General features: G+C 42.5%; 1 protein-coding gene across 1 annotated transcript; it reads left to right on the top strand.

Annotated features, from left to right (window-relative positions):
- LOC311362112 (proton-coupled folate transporter) lies at positions 1 to 24,636 on the top strand. The gene is made up of 11 exons (XM_084481920.1): positions 1 to 420; positions 3,166 to 3,358; positions 5,649 to 5,820; positions 6,975 to 7,090; positions 7,352 to 7,491; positions 10,454 to 10,610; positions 10,919 to 11,016; positions 15,469 to 15,607; positions 16,564 to 16,647; positions 19,581 to 19,737; positions 24,191 to 24,636. The coding sequence occupies exons 1-11, from the start codon at positions 304 to 306 to the stop codon at positions 24,234 to 24,236; spliced, it is 1,419 nt and encodes a 472-aa protein (XP_084338046.1). The 5' UTR covers positions 1 to 303; the 3' UTR covers positions 24,237 to 24,636.
- Positions 24,637 to 25,528: the final 892 nt, after the last annotated feature.

Raw genomic sequence — 25,528 nt, 5'->3', positions numbered from 1 at the left:
GGTTGTGTTTCACTACCTTTCACACTGTTAACAGTTACCGAAAAGGCAGAGTGCATGTGAAACACTTCCATTTGTTGTAGCTAGTTCATATAAGATGGCACAACAACGTGGCTTTGAGTAATGCGACTATGGAGATCAGTGAGTTGGACTTTAGGTGTCTGTGGGTTGGATTACACATGTCAACAGTTTCTTGCAGAAAAACAACCTGATACTGAAGTTTTGTGAGGGCTTCTCTGTTGATCAACACTTGTAGACACCCCTCTTGCATTGTTGACCATTTGGCTTGGGTTTATAGTTATTGCCATGGCAATCAGTGTAGCCCATCTTCGGAGCATTGTAACTGTAGAGCCAGTTATTCTGCTCTACATGACTGCCTTGTTTCTGGTGACCCCTGCCTATCAACAACTGATCATCAGTAAGGTAATAACCTATCTGCTACAATTCACAATGATGTGAATGGGAATTTTCAATGGAAATACTTTGATTCGAAAGAGGATTCAATAATGCATCACAATATATTTCATGCAAATATGTTTTTGGTTTGGTACAAGTCAATCCATCTGTTGGAGAAGTATTTTAAACAGCCAGAATGGATAATGACATCTTTTATCTTTTTTGTTATGTTCGTTATGTTCAGTTTGATAGAAACTATATTTTGTGTGTCCTTATGAAGTCCCAGAAACTGTTACTTTGAAAGGCTATGCTATAAGAGACCCTATAGGGAGAGTTCATTACATGGGCCGGTGGCTTGTTTGTTTTGTCGGACAAAGAAACACTTTGGAAGACATTGGACACCTGTAGCTCTTCACACGTCATGCTTTACTCTTTATGCTTTTCAAATTAATTAACCTTCTACCTTCCTGCTCAATTCATGACCTACCAGCTTGGCTAGATGCTTGCCTACCATATCACCTGGATCATTACACTGCATATTAAGAAGAAGGCCTTTCAAAGAACCAAGTTTGACACTTCATTCACCACAACGTCAATATGTTTATACCGCTGTATGTTTTACCACGTTCTGACCTTTAAATACTTAGCGCGTTATCATATTAAATAGTACAGTAATACTATGATTATATTTTTAATTGTACCAGTTAAAGGGTTATCTTAATTTTTAATCTTAATTTTCCTACATGGATATAGACTGCTGCACAAGCCCATATCCCTTTAATCTGCTTTCATAACCATGGGTCTGTTAAGGTTTGAGTAGATCAATCATAAGATAACTAAGTGCCCTGCTGCGAGGATCCATCTTTTAAAACCACAAGGTACACTTCAGCATGAAATAACCCCGGGAGCCTCCTCTCAAAATGAACAAACAAAACCTGAAGGAGAAAATCTATGGGAGGGGGGGAAAAAGAGCTCAAGTAACGTCCCTTTCTCTCGAAAACTAATCCCCTGACGCCCGCGCTACCAGCTTCTGAAATTGACTTGACATTGACAATGCCATGTTTTTCGAATCAGGACAGCAATGTGAAATAAAACGGGCCAAGTGCATTACTTAAGGATGGTCGAGTTTGGGTTAAGATAACATTTTGTTTTGATTCATGTGATGGGAGGTGAGGCTGCGGACTAGCATTGACTAGCTAGGTCAATGTTTTTCAAATGTCAGCAGAGTTACAAACTTTGTTTGAACGTTGATCCATTTCCCACTGACCTAACTTGCATTGCACTCAAGTTGACAGATTCAAGCTTTGACTTAAGAAAAAAAACAAAAAACACAACTTTCGGCGCCTTAAAGCACATATCAATAACCTAACAAATATAAAAACATAATTATTTGTATAAACCTTTCATCTGGATGTTCACTATCTTAACAATTTAGAAGACTGCATATTAACGTACCGATAACCAAACTGTTTTGCTTGCTCCAACATCACGGCCACTTGATAACCTTCAGGCCAATCAAGTCTTCTGCTCTGTATTCTAAATTGCACTGCAGTGACGATGACCTACCGGGTTGCTTTTCATGACTCGTACCTGGTCATCATACCCAAGGACCCCGAACCAAAGAACACTTAAATAATCAACAGGTGTTGCTTATAAATCTAATCAGAGCACAACCGGGGTGTGTTTGATTAATCCTCTTGCTCATGTACTGTGGGAGCCCGCTCATTGGTTCTGGGCACTGACTGTAGAACCACGGTAATCAAGATTTGTTACTAAAATATTGCAGTTGCAAAGGGTGCTCAAACATGTAATCAGTGACATTTAACAACAAACCATGACTGTCTGTAACAGGATTGGGGTCTGCCTTAATATCCCAGTGATTAGAATTGCGTCACTATAGCAACATGGATTTCCACACACTAAAATGGGTGTTTAAATTTTTCCTGTATAATTAATGTGGCTTGGCAACCATTTTGTTGAGTAATGGACACTAGAAAATTTTGGCTGGTTTCAACCCATATGTAGATACAAACTGGAACAACTCCTCCTAGTATGAGTTGTTTGAGGTATTTTATCATGTTTTTAAATGAAAGATAATATATTTTCATTTCATATTGTTTTTCAGAACGTTCCCGTTTCAGTTTAAATAATTAGTATTTATATGTATTCTATTCAAATAACATTGTGAAACATTGGATACATTTCACACAAAGGGTTGATTGGAAAACTCAAATTGTCACTTAATATATTTTTGATGTTTTACAGGTGCCATAGTATCAGCTGTAAAAGTATGTCTTTTTGAATTATCTGTGCAGCTAAAGACCCCGGTAACCATGTTGAGGGTATGGAATGACAACATAAGTTACTTTAGTGCTTCACTTTAGCACCCCATAAACAGCAGTCCATAGCTTTGGGTGGCAGCTGCTAATGCGTGTTGAATGAGGAATGCTGGAAATCGCTTGCAGTAAAATTGACACCGGTACGGCCCTTCAAGTTGATTATGACATAGATTACGTAAACATCTGCCGTCTAACTCTGCTTGTCCTTTTAATGTTTGAATTTACCTGCATTGTTTCCTATTCATCTGGGGTATCAACGGATCCATCATAGTGTACTTGAAAATAAGCCAAAGGTAAACAGAAAGACTCCGGTTTACTCATTGCTCTTAAATAAATCGTACAGAGTGACAAACGCCGAGTTGAGTTGTCAAGAGTCATAATTGCGAAAAACAACCAAATAACGAACACAACATGTGCTTGTGTGTGAGCACAGATCTGCAGTGAGCAGTATGGGCCGGCCAGTGCCGAGTGCAAGGACCTCGCGGCTCACCCTGAGGCGCACGAGGCGGTGCAGCGCTCGTCCTCCATGGTGATCCTGCTCTACACCTCCGTGCTCTCGGTGCTCTCCATCCCACCGGCCATGCTGCTGGGCTCCTGGTCGGACCAGAGGCAGCGGTCCGACGGAGGTACGCCTCATACCGCCACGCATCATCATAGCATCAAACCTTTTTGTTCTTTTTACTTCCGATGTCAACGACTCACTAATTAAGGAAATATCAAAACATATGTGCACGCGCACACGCACGCACATACGCATAAATACACACGCACACACACACTGAATTCCACAACATATCCAATTTTTGCCGCAATCCTTAGTATTTACATTTCCCGCAGAGATAAGGATCCAAGGCCGCAGCTTGCTGATCAAAATCACAAGAATTTGCATATGATTTTTCCAAAACCTTTTTTGCACTGGAGTGCTGTCAGAATAAATGGCAGCTCACATCAGCTCATCAGCTGTAGAACCACCACACACCCTGTTGGGCCTCAATTCCCCCACCACCCCCTCCACTATGGTCTCCCGTGATCTATTGAACCAAATTAGTTTTCAATTACACACGCCCGCCGCTACAGAGCGAGTAAGCAAAGGGCTCTGCTCTCGAACACACAGAAGCTTATCAATCTTGTGCTTGAATGGACCTTTACTTTTGTGGTTTGTCTTTTGGCTTTTTTGGCTTGAGCGGTTCCATGTGCGTCCTTCTGCTGATTGGCTGGTTGATGTTTCACTTACCAATCAACCGTTGGAGTGTGTAATGAGGATGACCACTTCGCATTTGTCACATTGTTTATTTATTACATTGCGGAAATTGATGGCTACTTTTAAAGTTTTCCAATTGCGGCTGCACCTGCTTAACTTTTCGCTGCCGAGATGTTTCTTTGTTTTGTTCTGTGGATTTAAATGGTTCCAAGTTGAATGTAGCCAAAAGTAATGTGTTGTTGTTGTAGAAACACATTGGCTCATACCAAGATTTTAAAATATGAGAGTCTAACTTTATCGTCCATTCAATTTACATAAAATTAAAATTTGTCTTCATCAATCTAGCAAATACTTAAAAAAGACCGTACACAGTTTCAAACACACAACACACAGCATATAACAGACAGTGAACAGCAACTAAAGGGTCCCAAGACGACAAAAAGGTTGGGACATGTAATCATTTTGAAAATACAGCCCTTTGACTGAGGCTGTCCATATGTCCTTGACCCTCACAAAGGGGCAGGCAGTAAACAAAAATGACAGACAGCAACCTCTGACCTGAAAGGACCTTACTTTCCCCGGTAGCCATTTATAAAAAAAACGGCTAGCCTTGTTAAAAATGATCATATTCTTTGACTCGCTGTCTTAATCGTATTAAACAGCTGTCGAGTCAACCCCCCGGCCATATGGCCCACGACGTGTGCCGCGGTGCCGTCAGAATCGTGGATGCTGTGCACGTCTGCAGGGCTTTCACTCTGTGTTGGGTTAGCCTTGAATGCTGCTGGCGTGCAGTGGCGGACCACCCATGAGCCACCCATGAGCCACCTCATGGGCACAACCTTTTGCGTAGCAAACAATAACTTGGCCTGTTGGATGAGCCTGTGACAAGATATTTACTGCGTATAAATATTTCATGCAAAAAAACGAATGCATTATTAAGAGTCATGTTTAATTAAAGATGGAGAATGGCCCTCAGATGGAGAATGTTCTCCGGGTTGTTGCCGTGCTTTTGTGTTGACTATTAATACGCTTTGGTACTTGTTGATGTCATTGAGTCCTTTCACATGGATATAACATTTGATGCATTTTGTAATATCTGGTATAATATCTAATATGTTCCTACTTGGGTGATGAAGATTTCTTTGTTTGTCATATATCCAATAGATGTATTAAATCGTCGTTGGTTATTGCTAAACTTAACATGGTTATTCTTAATGTGTCATTGATTACAGTAGAACCCTAGCCAGTGGTTTAGACTTCTTACACTTGACAGGGATCTTTATTTATTATTATAAGCATATAACATATTTTCTTCAGAGAAGTTATTCTGTCGTCGGTAATGAGAGCGCATGTCTTGATGGACAAGATAAACACGCAAATCAAATTGTATAATAGATGAAGATCCAACGGGATCAAAGCATAGATCTTGTTTGTAGTCGGGGGAGAATAAACACCTTGGGAGCAGTAGACACTGTGCAGACTCTTTTATAGACTTGTGTAATCCAGCTGTCACATTGTATAACATTTGACAGAAAAACCTTTAGCGACTAAAGAGAAATGTTTGAATACAATGGAAATAAAGAAAATAAACAGTGATAAACAGTGACAAAAGAAAATCAAATCTGGGGTTGTCAAAAGTACGATGAAATATGATGAAATATCAAGCAATATGCATTCCTGCTAATAGTCACGCGGAGGGCTTTTATTTGGGACAGGTTTTCCAGGCAGCAGGCGCAGTTTGGTTCTTCTATTGCCCTGTCTCCTTTCCCTGGCCAGCGGAGGCCTGCTGATCGCCATAGCGATGGTGAACCAGTTGGGGGTACTCTGGATGCTGATGGCGGCCGGGTTGGTCGGACTGTCGGGGGGTACAAGTTCCCTGTTCCTAAGGTAAATACGTATAGGCTTAAACACACACCAGATGTATGGGGCTTGTATTCTTTCACCAGAGTTGATTAATCTATTAGACCAAAAATATACAGAAACATATTTTTGTAGATATATATACTGTATTTTATTGATTAGTTTTGTTTCCAATTTGAATATCTCTTTTCATATTTTTACTGCCCTGTACTCAGCTTCTGCGGTACCCAAATTTCCCTAATGGGATCAATAAAGTACTTCTTCTTTAGGTTTTATTGTGAAATAATGATCAGGTTTTGTTGTTTTTGTAAAACAGGTAAATAAGAGGATTTGCCACATGAATACCTTTAGCCAACCCTCTAAAATGTTGATTAAAGCTCCCATGGCATGAAAATTTCACTTTATGAGGTTTTCTAACATTAATATGAGTTCCCCTAGCCTGCCTATGGTCCCCCAGTGGCTAGAAATGGCATTAGGTGTAAAACAAGCACTAGGTATCCTGCGCTGCCTTCGAAAAAACAAAGCTCAAACGCACCGATTTGGAATCTTCCCTGTATGTCGTCATACGGGGCCAGGTTACCTCCCCTTTCTCTGCTTCGCCCGCCCAGGCGAAGTTCCTGTCTGTATCCCCAACAATAGCCGTAAAAAAGTGTGTCATCTTTGGCAGCGTTGCCAAATACTTATCGGCATCTTTTATTTTTTTTGAGGTTGGTTGGGGGCCCCCCTACTATGGGGCCCCAAGCAGCCGCCTACCTATGCCTCTATGGTAAGGCCGCCACTGTAGATATAGAGCTCCAGGACTTCCGTCGGAGCACCCGGAGTGTTCTAGAATATTTACAGAAAACTGCCAAAAGCTGTGTACGCCTCGCCATTGCGATACATCCACTCCACTGTAAACACTAGCGCATGGTACCGTGGCCGCAAGCTGCTCAGGGATACACCCCCACCCTCCACCTTGACCCGCCTCTAAAAAACGGCACGTTTTTGTGGAATGCTCATTGTGGGACTGGCTCGTAGTGGCTGTAATTCTGCACCAAGGCTGAATTTCTTGAACGTCTTCAAGTACTGTATTAGGGAGCCAACTAACAGGTATATAAAAGCATTCATAAAGTAGCATGCCATGGGATCTTTAATACAACTATGATTACTAAGCTTAAAAACAACTCTCTTCCCCCCCTCAGTTCCTTCAGTTATCTCGCAGATCTCACAGCCAGTAATGAAGGAGTGAACAGGACACTGCGTATGGCTGTGGCCGAGGCCATGACTTTTGTCGGTGGCACCATTGGCTTTTTGCTAGGTAACCCTCTTTTAAGTAGACTTTTATGTGGAGGATATCGCTGTGTAGTTGCAATTTGTTTCCTCCTTGTTTTTTTTTTATCTTAGTGTTTTATTGGTTACAGTTTGTTTTTTGTTTTTTTGGAGAAGACTATATTTAGCACCTTAAATTAGTCATTTTTTCTTCTATTTCTAATTTCCGTTAAGTATGGTTGAATTCGCCTTTGGAAATATATAATATTTGGAATATTTTTTTTGGAATATTTTTGAAATTATTTTCAAGGTGGATATCTGGAGGGGCAAGATTGGGGGCTGGTAATAGCCTTCTCTTCCTTCTGCGGTTGTCAGCTTCTCTCCATTGTCTACATCATTGTTTGGTTACGTGACCCCGTCCTACCAGCCCAGCTTACATCCTCATACGGGGTAAGTGGAGTAAAGGCAGCGTTGTTCAAGTTTGACTAGAATGTCCGCCATTTTGTAGGGTGTTCAAATAGTCCTAAAAAAATACACATCACTCCTCTTCGTCCCCTTCAATGAGCCCTCTCCATTGCATTCGGTCCCTGGCAGCATGTTGGGCCTCTCCCCATGGGGGAGAACAGGGTCATCTGTTCCAGCTCTTGTGTCACAGTTCTGCGCCCAGTGACGGACTGGACGGTCTGGCATTTGGGCAGATGCCAGAAGGGCCGCGGCTTCCCGTGGGCCGTTTGGCCTCTCGTGGGCTGTTTGGCCTCTCGTGGGCCGTTTGGGCCGGCCAATCACGGAGCGGCATGCTTGTTGGGATCGCGCGGCCCCTCTGTCGTGACGGCGGCCCCGCATTATCTATTTCACCCCCCCCCCCTCGTCAACAATCGCGTCCGCTTAATATAATCAATTAATCAAATGTATTAGAATCAAAACATGAATTACAGGCTTTATTATTCATTGTAAAAGCTACCTGGACCGTGGTTACGCCCAAGGACCGCAGAGCCAAAGTGTAACACGGATGTATAGTATAGTAAGTACTACAAGTACTACACTTGTACTGCACAAAAAGTACTACACAAAACTCTACAATAGGACCTTTTTCTTCTTCTCACATCACCGATAGACGTTTTAAAATTATGTCAAACTTTTGCGAGGCCATATTATAGCCTTATGTCCATTATGCCAAAGAATAGCACATTTTATTAGGTAGAACCAAGAAGTGCAGTTTAATAATGCGATTCCAAACCAAGACAGCCCATTGATTCCCTGAGAGTGACTTCTCAAAGCTTGGTTAAACATTCAAATCCCATTGTTCTTGGATATCTTGTCATGTCCTTTCTGCGGATCTACATTGTCTAACAATGCAGACACATCATCACATCTTTTGAGGTGAATAGAAGTGGAATAAATCCCTGGATCGTGTCGAGGTGCCGGCAGACGTTTAATCACGATTCTACCTGAACTGGGGGGTTGCCGCAGATTCTTTCAGAATACCAACAGGCAGGCCCTGGGCAACCACCTGAATCCTGAGTGATAAAATGATGTCACCCAGGCTGAATGGGACTTGAGTGACGTACGAGTCACCTCTTTCCGAAAAAAAAGCATGAGCAAAACGTAGTTAGGCAAAAAATGCTACATTCACCATAGAATTGCATGTCTGTCATGGTTAATCAATCAGGCAGACCTGCCTGATATAGACTAGATGATTTTTTTACAATGATGCAAACGCAGTGATGCTGCATAAGGCACAGCCATCAAAGTGGGATAATGTTGCTAAAAGGTTTACTATGCTTTTGTAAATATGCTGCTAAATGAAAGCTACGACTATTGTCGTAAGTATTGATGGAAGATTTGGATGTATTCAGAAAGAAGAGAAAATCAAACCATGTTTTTCCTGAGCATTTGTTTTGCATAGATGACGTTCAGCTGTGACTTCAAAACACCCAGTACCGCTTAATTTATCGTGTGGTAAATGTTTAGCAACGATCACACATATTCCAACTGGGTAGCAATTTGTGGTGGTTCTAACTATCATTTCAGGACATATGATGAGCCACACAACCGTTGATGCGTTTATGCTTCGTGGCTGCAGTGTGCAGAAGTGATGGGTTGATTGATCACGACAACGAGACATATTTCAAGGAAATCCCGACTTATGTAAACCCCTGAGGGAGGGGATAGACGATTCCAAACTAATGAAACATCTTCACCCGACCGTGTCAATCTTCTTTTCATTTACAGTCGTCCTCTGGATCACATCTTTAAACTTGTGCTCAGTGACTCAGAGAGCTTTCCTGAAGAACAGGCTGCTTAGTGATTGGCAATCGATTGCAGCTGCCTCACCTGCTGTCATAATACTGGTTGCCCAGTATCATGCCCAAACATGGGCGTTCCTGAAGGGAGATTGTCCAAAGTCCTTCTGCCCGCAGAGGCTCCACAACTATTAAGTTACATGTTAAGCTTGTAGACAAAGATTATTTGGTGCTCAGACAGCCTATCGATGGTCAATATGTGAATTACATTACATACGTGCTATTTAAAAGAATGGAGATGAATAACCTTGTTTTTCAATTTATTAGTTTAAATGTAATAGCACATTTAATAATGGGCATGGGTGTTAGACGTATGCTCACTAGTTTAGTCTACTTCTTGTGCCCTGTTGCATGAAAGAGCCATAATTAGTGTTATGAGCAACATCTCTATGTGTCCTCAGATGACACCTCTGCGAAGAGGGTGTATTTGATTTCAAGAAAAGTTAGGGGAATACCAGATATTCGGTGCCAACACCGTCATGTCATACTGGCATGTGCCATATATATTTGATATTTTATAAAAGGTAACATTACTTTCCCACTTCCTAGAGGGTCATGGCTATTTGAGCCAGCCTGGCATGCAGCCATAACATAGAAAAATAGCATGACAAGGAACATGAGTTAGCGAAACCCAAGCACATGTTTGGACACAGTGAGCAAAGGTCATATAACCGTTGAATTAAGCTAGCCAAACTGTGAAATTAAGAGGAGCTTCCATTGCAATGGGTGGGAATTTTAAATTTAAAGCCAATGTAATAGTTGGCTCAGGATTACCCAGGTGTGGTTATCTAAAAAAGTTCAGAAAACAACTTGCTTTTCCTGTCATAAAGCCAATTTCAAGATTTGACTTTCAGATTCGACTAGCTGATGTATGCATCATTTATGTGTGATGCCAAAATGTAACAAGGGAGCTGTATGCTGCTATAATATATTTGTGGACTTATTATTGATGGGAATGTAAACATTTTCTATTCAGATTAATATAAGTGAATATTAGTCAAATGTATAATGGGTATTCCTCCAAATGTACTGTATTTTATATTACTTTCCATCCTTCCTTCTATCCTTCCTTCCTTCCTTCCTTCCTTCCTTCCTTCCTCCCTCCTAAGTCTATTAACCCTAGCAGCGAGGATGACGTCACCCCTAGCCTCCTGTCACATGCCAGAAGGTCTCTGGCGGTGGTGTTTAAGGAGAGGCCTGACCGGGGAAGGTTCAAGCTGCTGCTATTGATCGTCTGTACATTCATTAACAATCTGGTAGCTGTCGGTGAGAGAACGCATACACACACACACACACACACACACACACACACACACACACACACACACACACACACACACACACACACACACACACACACACACACACACACTGATGCTCATGTTCGACAGGTAAAAGGATGCTGTGTTGAAATTGAACTCACAGTCGGAATTGTAACATTTGGGTCTGTCAAAAAAAATGACATCCAACCATTTGCATAATTCAATAGAAAAGCTGCAAAACCAAGGGATTTCAAAACATGCAATTCTAACGGTGTGTGCGTGTGTTTGTTTGTGTATATGTGTGTATTCCAGGTGAGACCACAATCTCCCTGCTTTATCTTTCATATGAGCCGAGAAATTTTTCTACACAACTCTATGGGATCTTCAATTCAACCAGGATGCTGTTGCTGGTAACACACACACACACACACACACACACACACACACACACACACACACACACACACACACACACACACACACACACACACACACACACACACACACACACATAAAAAATGTACAAATTGACATGCAGCATGAAACTAAATAATTTCCTTGTAGCTTTATTACGGCACGACAACATCATCTTTTTTCAGTTTACGCCAAAGTTGTTGAATTCCTCCGAGGTGGAGTGGGAGTCATCTGGTGAGAATGGCTCCGTGCGTGAGTCTTTGTCTGTGCCACTTCGTGTTTCATTTTCAAACAGAGATATCGTCTTCAGTCTTGGATACGTATTAGGAATGCTGATGCTCAGTGGAGATAAAACCGTTCAGAGGTGATAAAGTGCAGCTTTTACATGCCGAAATATCACATATCATGCAAGCATTAAACCATCTCAAGGAGATATCTTAAAGAAAAAACACACTGATGAATTACAGTTAAAACATGTTTTTGTTTTTTTCCACATTTTCAAACCGTTCCAGTTCTGCAAACTGCAAACCACACTTAACTTTACGTTCTTGTACATCACATCTAGAGGCACACAGTTCCTCATACGGCTTTCTACAAATGTAGCCGCTGACTTTTCCCCCAATTGGAAGCCTCAGTGTGACTACTGCTGTCGTCTCCAAACTGTGTACAGGGAATAACACCACTGCTTCCATAGTCCTCACGGACTCTGTTATCTGATCCCAGCACGGCAGACTGAGCCGTCCACACCTGGGACTGCTGTGCTGAAACTGTAGCCGTACCTAGCTGTACAATTCGCAGTTAGTTTCACTTTGATTTTGGTCAGTGGACGTATGAGAAGTGTAGAGTTGTAACTTAAGAAGCGGCAGGAAGCACCGCCTGCCTCCAAGCCTTAGCAATAACCACTATTTTAAGTTAAACAGTATTGATCTAATTATCGCCTAAAACAAGACTGGGAATCCTGGTTCCCTGTCTTAACCTCTCTGAACACTTCCTCAGTCTTCTTTGAGAATTGGTCATTTGTTTCTTCTTATGGGCGATCCACATGAAATGTTAATTTACTGCTAGGTTATTTCAGTGTAACGCGAACAGCGAGATGTTTATATTCTAGTAATTCGATCCGCCCCAAGGTTAGACCTTTACTTGACCATTTTGAGTAACTGCCTCCACTCTGACCTATAAACCTCATTTGAAGGAAAAAAAAGAAATATCATTCACATTTCAATCACGTAACTCCCTTACGTTTCCCAGACTGACTAACAATGCTAAATGGAGGATGGTGGAAATGGGGATGAGGTGTATGTGTTTTGCCTTGTAAATGTGCAGCAGCAATACCCTGCATGTGTGTGTCACTATGACATTGTTGAGTCCATCAAGGCAGACCACCGGCACACAGGCACGCACACACATGCATACACACGCAGCAATGCATAGGCACACGTGTGCACATGCAAATGCACAGGCACATACACATGCACGCACACATGCATGCACACACACACACACACACACACACACACACACACACACACACACACACACACACACACACACACACACACACACACACACACACACCACAAAGAGGTTTAATTAAGGCCAGATCAAATAGCTGTTGGACAGAGAGGAAGCCGGAAAAAGGGTAGAATTGGAAAGAGATGAAGAGAGATAGGAAGTAAAGAAAAGATGGAAAGTTGATTTTAATTAGGTTAGTGGGGGTAGTGGAGGTGGGGAGGAGTACCTATGGAGCAACCAGGGGGGAGTGTTTAGAACACAAAGGCAGATAGATGCAGAAGGTGGCGATAAGGAGGCTGACGGGGACGTGTTTACCAGCCGGACGAGAAGCGAGCGCTTATTCATGTCCCCACTGAAGGGGGGAACGAGTGCGGCCATTGTGGTGCGGTGTAAATAAATCAATCAAGAAATACAATGTACAATGAAGAGGCTGGCTAGGGGAAGAGAAGAGGGTGGCTGGTGCGTCATGGAACAGATTAAGGTCTTTGAGGTCAAATGTAGAGCGCAAGTCCCAAAGGAGGCGCCGCTCCACCACAGCGGCGACCCCCCCCCCCCTCGGCCTCAGTTGGGGATGACGAAACTGCGCATTAGGGCACTAAGATGTCATGTGATGAAAACACACAGCTTGTTCAAGGAATTCATTGAGTGGCTTTCGTCGCATTGTGGAAGATGGTTCAATCTGAAGTCTGATGCTTAAAGGTGACATATTATAGCACCAGGTGTGAGTGTGATTAGCCGTTAACAAAGTCATTTAAAATAAATGATATTGTTAATGGAGGATTTAGCCGAGACAGAGAGGCGGTGGCTATGCTTTGTCCCCTCAAACCGGTGTGGTCCTGTCTTCTTCTTTGCTGTATTTGATGGGCTTTTTTGTGCCTTTACAGACGGGACAGTGAGGAGAGACAGGGTTGAGACATTGGGTTGGAAAAGGAGAAGCAATGTCAATGTAGCACAGGAACACAGGTGGGAATGGAACCCGGGTCGCTAGAAGGCATCCTGCCTACGTGGTTGGTGCACAGAGCCCGTCCCCACACACATTTATTTTATAACGGCCATTTAAAAAAAAAATTGGCAGCAGCATATTGACTGCATACGAAATTGGACAGATTAAGCGTAAAATTGTTCAGACTCATCCATGTTGTTGGACTGGTGCAAAGTCGTAAAAAGCTGACACTGAGTTATAAATTATGTGTGACACTTAAAAATATAGCCTTCATCCTCACTCGGGGCCACTTTGTGAAGAAGAGCATCGGCAGAGAGGTAGAGGTAGACGATATTTATCTCTGCGCCAGCACATCATCTTTACGAGAACACACGGAAAGAACAAGTGTCAAATGTAGAACCTAGATATGCACTTCCAGATGAAGAACTATTATGGGCTGGAAGAGTTTATATACTCTATTGTGTACTGTCACACACACACACACACACACACACACACACACACACACACACACACACACACCTCTCTCTGCGCCTCCGTCGTGGTGCGTTGTAGTTGTTTGGTGTGTGGCCGAGGGCGTACGTGCAAGACGTGTCATTTTGCTTTGATAACAGAAGCAAAGAAAATTTGAATTTGAACATCCCCCGTCTACACACACGTACACACTGGTGAGAACAGTAATGGCTGAAGGTTAATTCATTCTACTCTGTTGTCTAACAAATGACAGGATTATTCATCAGCCACACCACCACCATTGTGTTATGGATGTGTGGCCCCCTCTTTGTATGTACGTCATGCGTGTGTGTGTGTGTGTGTGTGTGTGTGTGTGTGTGTGTGTGTGCGCGTGCGCGCGCGTGTGTGTGTGTGTCAGTGTCAGCAGTAGTGATTCCTCGCTAATGATGTGTGACTGTGATAACAGCCTACAGCCGTAATAGCCTCCTCTATTGGATAATAACTACAGCTGAATGAATGCCCTTGAGCAAAGCACTTAACCCCTCGCCTCTAATCGCAACGCCTGTCATTCTCACTCAGGTGGGAGCGGTATCTGTCTATATCTCTCCGTCTGTCCGTCTATCTATCGCTCTGTCCGTCGGCCCATCCGATTCACATGTGTCGCCACTATTAATGCAGTATGCAATGGCTTGAATACATGTCGAGCACCTACCACTTTTGTTGCTATCACAAATGGACTCACAGTAGAGGCGAGGGGAAACATACGACCGCTGCGTGAGTCATTCATTTCCCCTTCACTCCCTTCATGCTTTTTCTCACCGCAAGCCTCGTCCACATCCAGTCCTCACAAGGCGGGGACGCCGTTTGATATCCCAGCGACTGTTTGAGTAAACATCCGGAAAGCAAAAAGCCCAGTCCCAGTCCCCGAGTGCGGTTAGTGCTCGTCTCACTTGGGGACATTTTTCAGGACATTGTAAGGACATTTCGGGGGGGGAGACGAATGGCTGTTCTTAATCCAGCTGGGTTCCCCTTAACATTTTGTTCATAAGGTTCAACCATCTGGACGGCGAAGCGTGCGACATGCTTCCCCTTCTATTGTGATCTCACGGGATGTGTACACACGCTATTTCCTGCCAGTCTATCACTGTGACCTTGCCGGGGCCGTAACGGTCCATACACATCAACATAAGTGAAATGACATGTCATTTGTAATCCTTTGGTTCATGAAAGCCATTGGTTAGATATAAGGCCACGGATGGATCAAAATAGTGTGTGATTGCAAAAACTTTCAGTCTCAGTGATGCTTAGGCTCAAATTCACCTCCGTCATTTGCTCTCTTTACGGCTAATAGATCCATGCATGTCATTACGTCCTAATTGCCTTAATTCAACTCACCGAACTCTGTGTCTGTTAGTGTGAGGTCTTGATGCTACAAAGTGTGTGTGTGTGTGTGTGTGTGTGTGTGTGTGTGTGTGTGTGTGTGTGTGTGTGTGTGTGTGTGTGTGTGTGTGTGTGTGTGTGTGTGTGTGTGTTTTACTAGGGTGCTGTATTGCTGTTGGTGTTTCCTTTGTTACTGAGGCGGGTTTCGGAGCATACTTTGGCAAAGGTCAGCGCCCTGTTCCGCTCGGCGTCCTTATTCCTCATGGCGTTCTCTACCAACACCTGGATGGTCTTTTTAGGTGAGCCCAGCCACAAGCAGTCCTTTTTGCTACACCGTTTTAACACTATGTCTCCAAATGTGGGTCAGGGTTGTTGTCATGGAATTTTTCGATCTGAAAATTAACATTCAAGACAGTGCTTTGGAACTTGATTTCTATCACCATTCTCAGTTTTTGTGCTCCTTTCACGCAGGCTTACATGCACATGCACCCAGGCACACACACTCCCACACACACACACACACACACTGTAGTAGGAGTTAATACTCAGTGATAAAACTATGTCGCAGATAAAATGTGTAACTAGCTTAAATTGAAGATTGATTTTTATCCAAAGAACAGTGTGAAAAATCTGCAACAAGAGAAAAATTCCATTAATTGAACATTTCGATAATAATTTGAAAATGCTGTGAGGACCAAACAGAGATTTTTCCCAGTTTCCCATCACCAAACCACAAAAGCATTTTTCACAAAGCTTTTTCAAATGGGTTATGCTAACAAATGCATGATAATAACCTACATTTCCATAATATGATTGCTAGCTTTTAAACGGAAATGAAACAATCCAGGACAATACTGGGGAATTGTGATTGAAATTAACTTTTTTTGTTTGGACAATAGAGAGTAAAAGCATTTGACAGTCTGCTGTTATGTGTTCATGAGCTATGCAGCAGGCGAGTGAGCAGAATTGGCAAGAGTTGGCAGTACAGGGATTTATCCAGACATAACTAGTAGAGGGTATATTCTAGGCAGCAATTTAACAAATGGTTTGCATAATGTTTCGACGTTTCGACCCATTGCAAGGTTCACTGAGAGGGACACGCAGTGCTGTATAATGCAGCACAAATCACTGCATGCGATATTCAATGATATTTTAGCCTGAATGTAGTGGGTTGAATTAGACTGGCCCCAGTGGCTGAAGGAACGTCTCAGCCATATGAAAGCCTTCATCTATCTCTGTACTTGTTCCTCTGCAGTGTGTGTCATTGGGGCTCCATCAGGAATAGGCCAGGCAGTTGTGAGGTCACTTTCTTCTGCTATCGTGGAACAGCATGAACAAGGTGATTCAATCCACTTATATCCGTCTGTCCGTCTGTCTGTCCGTCTGTCTGTCCGCCTGTCTGTTGGATTGAAATGTGAATCACCCAAAGCTATCCCTCTCTCTTCCGTTATGGTTGGCATTTAAAAGATAATCTCTAACATGCATGCAAAACAAATTAAGAGGGACTGGCCATGCAAGAGAACAATCAAAGCATAATATTGTAATTGGATTAACTACAAGAATACTAAGTGAGCAGTACCAAATGCTTAGGTGTCCATCCATCCATCCTCCAAAGGATCTTTGACAATTGGACTTTTAACTCTATGTAGCTGGCTTTTTGGATACCCCTCCAGAACCCGTACAGGACCACCTGCACAAGGTCAAACAGCCAATCCCAAGAGATGCTACTCGACCTAAGAATAACCTAACTATCATTACTACATTGCAGGACATGGCAATTGAACTACCTGTCCCCATCCCAAGGCCAATTCAACTGATGAAGAACTTTCTATATATGTCTATATGCTGTTCATCGCTATTTTGCCTTTCCACCAGAACTAATGTACAGTGGTGGACAATAGTGAGCATACCATTTGTTCAACAGCCCTCCGTTGCTCTTTTTCTAAGGCCCAGTATGGGTGACCCCAGACTTTGGTCAACCCTGTGTACTTCACACTGATGCATCTGAGGTGGGCCCGGGGGCGGTCACATAAACAAACCATGAATTGCTTTTCCACAATGTTGCTATGCCACTGTAGATAATGAATACCTGAGTGGGCAACAGGCACACTGAGGTATCTCCTCTTATGAAGGCTATTAGTTCTTGTCACTGACCATGCATCCCCCAAGTGGATCATTACTAATGCAGTCGAGGAGCCCGAGAATAGGGGCATGTTGGGGTGACCTAACTTGAAGCAACACCACGCTTGGAAAACTCCATGGACAGGCCTGGGAACCTGTCAAGAGAAGCAGAGCGGGGCGCCCTGGTGGCTCACCGGGTAGAGCGTGTACCATATAGGCTCAGTCCTGAGCGCAGTGACCCGGGTTTGATTCCTGCCTGTGGTCATTTGCTGCATGTCCTCCCCTCTATCTCCCATACCATCCTCTCTATCTCACTCTATAATAATAATAATAATAATAATAATAAAAATGCAAAAATAAATCAGAGCACCTATGGGCAGGCACCCATGACTGGTTGATGTGAGCGGATGTCATCATGCTCAGCCCACCCATTGAAGGGGGAGGACATGAGGTGGGGCTCACACCCGGGGGTGTCACCTGCTCTGCAATCTAATTGAAGGCCACATTTACCAATTACTATAACCGCATGCAACCCAGGCCTGCTGCATTCACTTCATCAATGCAGAGACCCTCCCCGTGGAGTCCACCAGTGTAAAACCTTCGCCCGACCAGTGCTGATTATTGAATGCTCCCAATACATACATTGGTGCCCACAGAGTTCAAAGCTTTAATAAGGGAAAACAAGAGTATAATATGTTCTACCATCCGTGATCCAGCAGGCTGTCCATGCAGCCTCCAGCAACACAGAGATCCACAAGTTTACAAGCGCCCGCCAAGCCCTCTATTAACCATGGCAGTCGCCGTCTGTCGTCTGCCAGCTTGTTCATGTACATCCAACACTTGTGGGACTTGTATTTATACCAGACATGTGTATTTTTCCTATTTGGTGTCTTTGGTGTATTTGTGGACAAAATGATGCAATTGCCAAAACGATTGCTATTGCGTCCACAGGGAAGTTCCTGCACCATAGAAGTGATAGCAAATAGTTTTGATCATAGTGCGGTACATACAGTGTCCTATTGAAAATCCCAGGATTCAGATCTGTTGTGCACACAATTGTGAGGTATGTAGATGATTAAAATAGCCCAAGTAGACATGGATACAAATTCATCTGTATGGAGATGTATTCTAAATGTATTATTTGGTCACTTGGTGTTTTGGTAGCCATAGTCTGAAGGCATTAACTTAATACAAATACAACACAGAAAGTACTGAAAAACAAACTGATTATTTTTAAACAATTGATCCGGAACCAGAAACTTTAAAAGTTTAAAATCTGTGTCATGTGCCAAAGTGTGCTGCAGCACTATTCTATCCAGACGTCCTATGGGGACACATTTAAATGCAGTGCAATCTACCTGTCACAGCACAACGGGATAGGACAGCTGAACAGTCACGGGTGAACAAAGTCACTAATCTGCAGTCTCACAATTAATTGGGGAAAAAAAACCCACAGATAAACACTGAAGTCCTATTTTCTATCAACCAGGAACTGAGCAAACACACAAAGCTGCAGAACAGAGTAGATCAGAGAAGAACAGAGAAGATGTCTTGGGCATCACCACTGAGAAGTCTCTGAGACTCTTCAGATCACAGGCGTCAGACAGCAGCAGCAGAGTCCAGAGTTGTGGCACACATGAGCCCTTCCCCGCAGCTTTCTCTCATCTCATTACAGCCGGCCACACTGACTGTGGCCGTCGACAAGCACTTCAAGGTATTATATTATAGAGTGATTCAATGGAGAATGGACCTACTGAGAGCGGGTGGATTTGAAGGCTTGTTTATTTCTATTGTTTTACTGCTCATGTCGCTGCGCTCAAATTGCAGGATAAAGATTTATGGCCTTGTTTGTATCTAGGGAATCTGCTCTTTTCTTTTTTATATTCTTACTTGGCTTCCATCCCAAATGCCACCACTTGTTTATAGTGCAACCCTAATAACAAAACTGAATCCCCGAAAATTATATATATGCAGCAGCACAGTTCAACTTCTAAGAATCACTCTAGGTGTGAACAAAACATGTTTATTGTTATGTTGTTACGTGTATGTCTGCGTGCGTGCACGGATATGCGTTGCGCCTGTGTGTGTGCATGTGCGTGTGTGTATCCCTCTAAATGGTACATTGATGAAGGGACTTTATTTTTTCCCTAGGTGCCATGTTCTCATTTTCAGCGTCGGTGGAGGCTCTGTGTATTCTCTTGGCCGGTCTGTTGTTTAACGGCCTCTACCCCCTCACCTTGGCGACCGTGGCTGGGATGCCCTTCGTCGTCATGGCGACGCTCATGCTGGTCGTCTTCATCCTCATGCAGTAAGTGCGCGCAGTGCTGCAGACACGCAAACATTGGGGTGGACACAATTTATGTTATACGCCATAATGGCTCCCACCAAGGCTAGCTTGACGGGGGGGAAAAAAGATTTATTCTTAGTCAAACAATATGTATTCTATGTGTGTTGGATTTGTCTTGAGGGGAAATACATTAGGAATACAAATGAAACTGGACAGGGTAGAGAGTGTCTAATCTCCTGTTGGTATTCAACGCTGAGCCAAGATGAAAGATATATGAATGATTTAAGAATCTTTCACCGTATTAGCATTGGTAAATCTAATTGTTGTCAAAAACTAATCTCTGATTTTATATATTACATTCAATATAATTTAAGAAGAAAGTCCTTCATAATGTTATCATTAATATTCACACAATACAAAGCTCTGCATTGTAAATGTACTCATAGCCTAATGAATGCTGCAGTAGTGTTTAACAAATGAGTACTACCACCACTACTCTTACATCTCTACAGCACAGTGATGCATCGGTCACCAGTCTCAGTTTCCTTCTTGTTTCGGTGTATGAATGTAAATCCACAAGCGCAATTTCATGTACGTGTGACGTTCACCTCAAAACCTTTCACATGTCTGCTGTTCGAAATCTCTTGCTCTCATTTCCCCCTGCTGCAACTATCGTTTCCTATCCTTTCTGATGTCCTCAGACTCACACTGTTTGTCTACTAATGCTACTAATGCTTTTTTTGTATGGCCTAGTGTTATTCAACAGTGCTTGGGCCTGGGTATCCAAGCCGCTTCCATTTGGCTCTTCTTGATCCTTCTTATAGGGGGCTCCAATACTGAAGACTTTAATTACCTTTGAAGTGACAAAGTGTCTAGCCAACCACAGCCCACCCTAATTCCTCATTCAATGATTCGCCTCAAAGCTACAATACGAATAAAGGAACAATCCAAGACTGTGGGCTTATCTCCATTTAGCCTTTGGTCACGTCTTCATGAGAGGAAGGATTAACATATTTTAGGATACGGGAGGCAATGCTATGATCCCTCGAATGCAGAAGTCAGATTTGTGCTGTGAATGCTTAATCTGGGGTATGGTAGATACCAGCATGTTAGCTTGAATTCATACACAGGTGTGTGAGCAAAAGCTATACATGACCAAATCTGAAAGCCCAAGTTCACAACATCCTTGGAGAGTGTAGCGCAACAGATTAAGGGGCAGCCTGGCAGCTTTTACAGACAACCCTGTGAATGAATGTGTCAAAAGCTTACATCACCAAGCCCTTATTTTGCCTTGTCACCGCAATGTCAAAACATGGCACCCGTATCTGAGGTTTGTAAGTGTACCATCACGGGGACCCATTGAAACCAAATGGGGTAGAAAGGTGCTCTTAATGACAGCATAGAGACAGTATAAGGCCGACCTTGTGAAGGAATGGAGACTTTTTAACCAAAGGTTTTAAATGAAATTTGAAGCAAATACAAAATATCTGCGTTATGGTAATATACCAGCATGTGCGTCTGCAATTCAAAGTTTATATACAAATCATTAAATATAGCTCACACTGGGTTACTTTAAAACAGATGTTGCTTATACATGCAGTCCATGGAGGTCAAAGCATAGGAGTGACCTTGTATAGGGGTGTTAGCAAAGGAAATGTACTGTATCTTGCTCATGTTTCTCGTCGTACATTTTCTGCCGAAGAATAGCATGACGGTGTAAACGTTACAGACATGCCACTCCTACACAAACCAGTTTTAGCCTGGAAACAAAGAAGAGGCTCCACAGTTAGGTTTGTTGGTGCTAATACATAAATGTGAACAGCCTTACCCAAGTCGTATTAACACAATCAAGCAGATCCCAGCAGTGTTGCTATGACCTGCAGCAGAATCCCACAGCCGTGGCATTCATTAACTGCTGAGATGCACTTTCATCCATAGGCTCTTTTATCCTCCTGCAGCGCTCTCCTTCTATAAATTCTCTCTCTCTCTCTCTCTCTCTCTCTCTCTCTGTCTGTCTGTCTGTCTGTCTGTCTGTCTGTCTGTCTGTCTGTCTGTCTGTCTGTCTGTCTGTCTGTCTGTCTGTCTGTCTGTCTGTCTGTCTGTCTGTCTGTCTGTCTGTCTGTCGTCTCTCTCTCTCTCTCTGTTTCTCTGTCTCTCTCTGTCTCACTTACTCACTCACTCGCTCTCTCACCCTGTCTTTCCCATTGTCACTTGAGAACTGATTACCACGTTATTGACTCCCTAGTGACGTAGACGAGTAGAGGGGGAGGCAGGGATAATGTGTGGACAGTGAGTGACGTCGAGAGACAAAGAACAGGCAAAAAAATAGAAACCAAATTAATTATGCTTTGCATATACAAATGGAAGGTAATCACACAACAATAAGGGTGAAATTGTAAGCAGACACCATTTGTGGGTGTGGGTGTATTGGTGGGTGGGTGGGTGGGTGGGTGGGTGTGCACATGCATGTCCGCCTGTGTGCATGTGTGTCAGGGTAATGGTGGGGGTGTGTGTGTGTGTGTGTGTGTGTGTGTGTGTGTGTGTGTGTGTGTGTGTGTGTGTGTGTGTGTGTGTGTGTGTGTGTGTGTGTGTGTGTGTGTGTGTGTGTGTGTGTGCTGATCCTTCATGGGTAGCGAGGCATTTATTTTGACTGGAAGCTGATATCACTTCAATTTGATTTCAGATTTCATTTAGTTCAGTTTTATTGATTTTTAATTTGTGTGTGTGTGTGTGTGTGTGTGTGTGGAAATGAATGGCTCGAAGTGTGTTGTTTAATTTGATTTTCATTTTAATTGGTTTGGGTGCCTTATCATGAAGTTGCTGCATCAAACACTCGCTGAAGTGTCAGGAAAAATAAGGAATTGCTCGCAGTGAATGGTTCAGGTTAATATATGTGTGTGTGTGTGTGTGTGTCTGTGTGTGTCACCAATTTAAATATATGCATTTCATTAATAACGTCGGATTTTGCTGTTCCATTTCGATCTGCTTGATAATGAGGTTTGAGTCTATTTTAACATGTAATACAATTGCAGATTAGGCATATCGATCAATATGACTGGCTTCTGTGTTGTAAAAGGCCGCTCACTGTGACACACGGATTCACAACACTACTCCAATTATCTAGTTTGTAGTTCATTGATGTTGGCTATTTTGAATGGTTCACTGCAACCACTAATGACGTATCCGGGAGAGTCGTATCACTTCCATCTCTCAAGCTGTCTACCCTGCCAGTGGAAACAGTCTAACGGATGATGAGGAGAACGGTGTTGTAGCGATCTCGTGTCTCTGTATCAGCGGGGTTGCCGACTCCATTCTGTTATTTCAACACCACTTTGTATTACAGGCCTTCTCGTTTAGCTGCCGCCGCCACCGCAATGTTTGTACTGTCTCGCAGTAGATTTACCACTTGGCATGCCCTGTGTGTTGCCAATTTACTTACAGAGTTTCTCCACAGCCTGAGGGTACATATTCATGTCCAATCTGACTTTAGTTAAAAAAAAAAAAAAGATGCTGAACATGTCATGGGATCTTGGGAAATTGTTTTAAAAATCGCCTTCTCGATTCAAAAAAGGTTGGTTTTCTCCAAATCCCAAAGCAAATCCCCTTAGACACTTAAACGCCGGCCGAGACTCCCAGGAGAGTAATGGGCCGTGGATGACAGACAATGGGACGACTTCATGGAAGAGGGCGAGGTTCCACAGAGGGCGAGGAATGACCAGAGTTAAAGACATATACTACATACTGTAAATAAGAGGCTGAAGATAAGGCAGCCAGGGAAATGGGAAAAAATAGGGATTGTAATTTGAAAATGCCACTGGCAGTCTTAAATATCTGTTTAATGTGTAAGTGTGTGTACTATGAATGTGTTTTCACTGCTAGTCAGCTTGTCATTCCATTTCCTGCTAAGTGCGAGATTAAAAGCGGCATCAGCGGCATTCAGGGCGTTTTAGAGACCAAAGACTTGGTATTGAAATGCTCATAGTACTGCACAGACCTACGCAGACCTGCCAGTATGTGCCAATAAATGCATGATTTAGATTAGATTGAGTAGCCATTTCGGATACCAAATGTTCTTGTTTAGCGTGACCCTTCATAAATGAATGCTAAAATACACAATGAAAGGGACAACTGAAATGCAATATGGTTATTGTGTATTACATTTTTTTTAAAGTGCCAAAGAAACCTATTGTGTTCATGAACCGGTTCCTCATGACAATCCACGACCTGTGTCATATGTAACGTGTTATTGGGAAGTTTTTTCTAACCAATGGCAACAAGTGACCCAACTCGGGTGGAGGAAACTCTTCTCACACAAAACTTTTGGCCGGAGGAAAATGTAATCATGTACCACTGGATGAAGTCCAACTTCATTGTGTAGTGTATTCTTCTTTTTCTGTTTCCTATTTGTTCCTCCTCCTCCTCCTCCTCTTCCTCCTCCCATTGTTGACGTCCCCCTCCTCTCTGCTCTGCTCAGGTGGATCAGTGAGAGCCCTGCTACACACCCTCGCCTCTTGCTGTAGGACGGACGGACGGACGGACGGACGGACAGGTACAACATCCTGTCTGGGATCTCATCTCCAAAATAAGCCTATATCTAGAAATAGATAAGGATTTTTAGTTGAATTATTGCAGTTTTTATGATAATGGTATCATGATGAATCGTTTTGTGAACCTAAAAGTTGATTGGATTGAAACAGATTATTACATTGGGAAGGGGATCAAACTTGCACTATCTAACTTTGGTACTGGGTTATTTAATCCATAAAAAACTGATTGTTTCTCAAGAATAAAACAGACCCATCTATCCCGGGAATTTTTCTCTATAAATCGTTTTATTCTGGTCCACTTGCAGATGATAAGGCAAAAGTGTGAATAAAACACCCAACTATGTTGATGTTAAAGCTCAATTGCTGTGAGAAACGAAATATGCCATAACAATATTCACTACTATCATATTTGTATTGTTTCAATGTTGTATATATATATATATACACTGTTTTAGATCTATGTTTTATATTGTAAGATAATATAACTAGAATAACATGTACAGTGTATATATATATATATATATATATATATGGAGGGTATATGTATGTATGTATGTATGTATGTGTACTATATCCGACACACACACACTGCCACACAGACAGCTATCATACATTCCATATGACTATGGAATGCCAGTGTGCCAATATTAAATATATAATTAATAGAAACATGAAATGCAATAATTAAATACAAATAGATAATAAAAAATAAAAATACATTTTTTACATGAAATAAATACTTAAACAACAAATGCAAATCTGGATTGTCTATTTCCAAATGTAGTTTTTTCTAACATTTTCTGTGCATTTATTTATTCCCACATGTTCATTATTTCACTTTTACTTCACAATTTATTTCATGACATGGTCATAAATAAATAGTCTGGTGTGCGCCATGAGATAAATAGACGTGCCAAAGCCCCTAAAATTATGTCTTTGAGGAGAATTTGGGTCGCTAACTGGCAGTGCACCCGCAGAGTTTCAACCACCCACATTTAACTTAAGAAGATTTACTGAGAAATTTGTGGTGCTCAGACTGCTGTCTCTGCCAATCCAATGGACGGTGAGTGCTGTGAATAAAGTCGTGCTCTGTGAAGAGTTAAGGAGTTTCTGAGACTACCTGGTTTGGGAGCTGAGCTCAGCGACTGTATTCTGGACTCGGTGACAGGCAGAGCCGTTTTACTACTTGTGAGCCTCTAGCAGTACAAATACAACAAACATCCTCATCCACAGATCTGCTACTTTAGCCATCACCTTTACTTTTA

The sequence above is a fragment of the Micromesistius poutassou genome (genome assembly GCF_964030765.1).
Source record: "Micromesistius poutassou genome assembly, chromosome: 17".
Classification (NCBI taxonomy): Eukaryota; Metazoa; Chordata; class Actinopteri; order Gadiformes; family Gadidae; genus Micromesistius; species Micromesistius poutassou.
The sequence above is the reverse complement of the archived record's forward strand: the minus strand, read 5'-3'. Positions and strand labels throughout refer to the sequence as shown.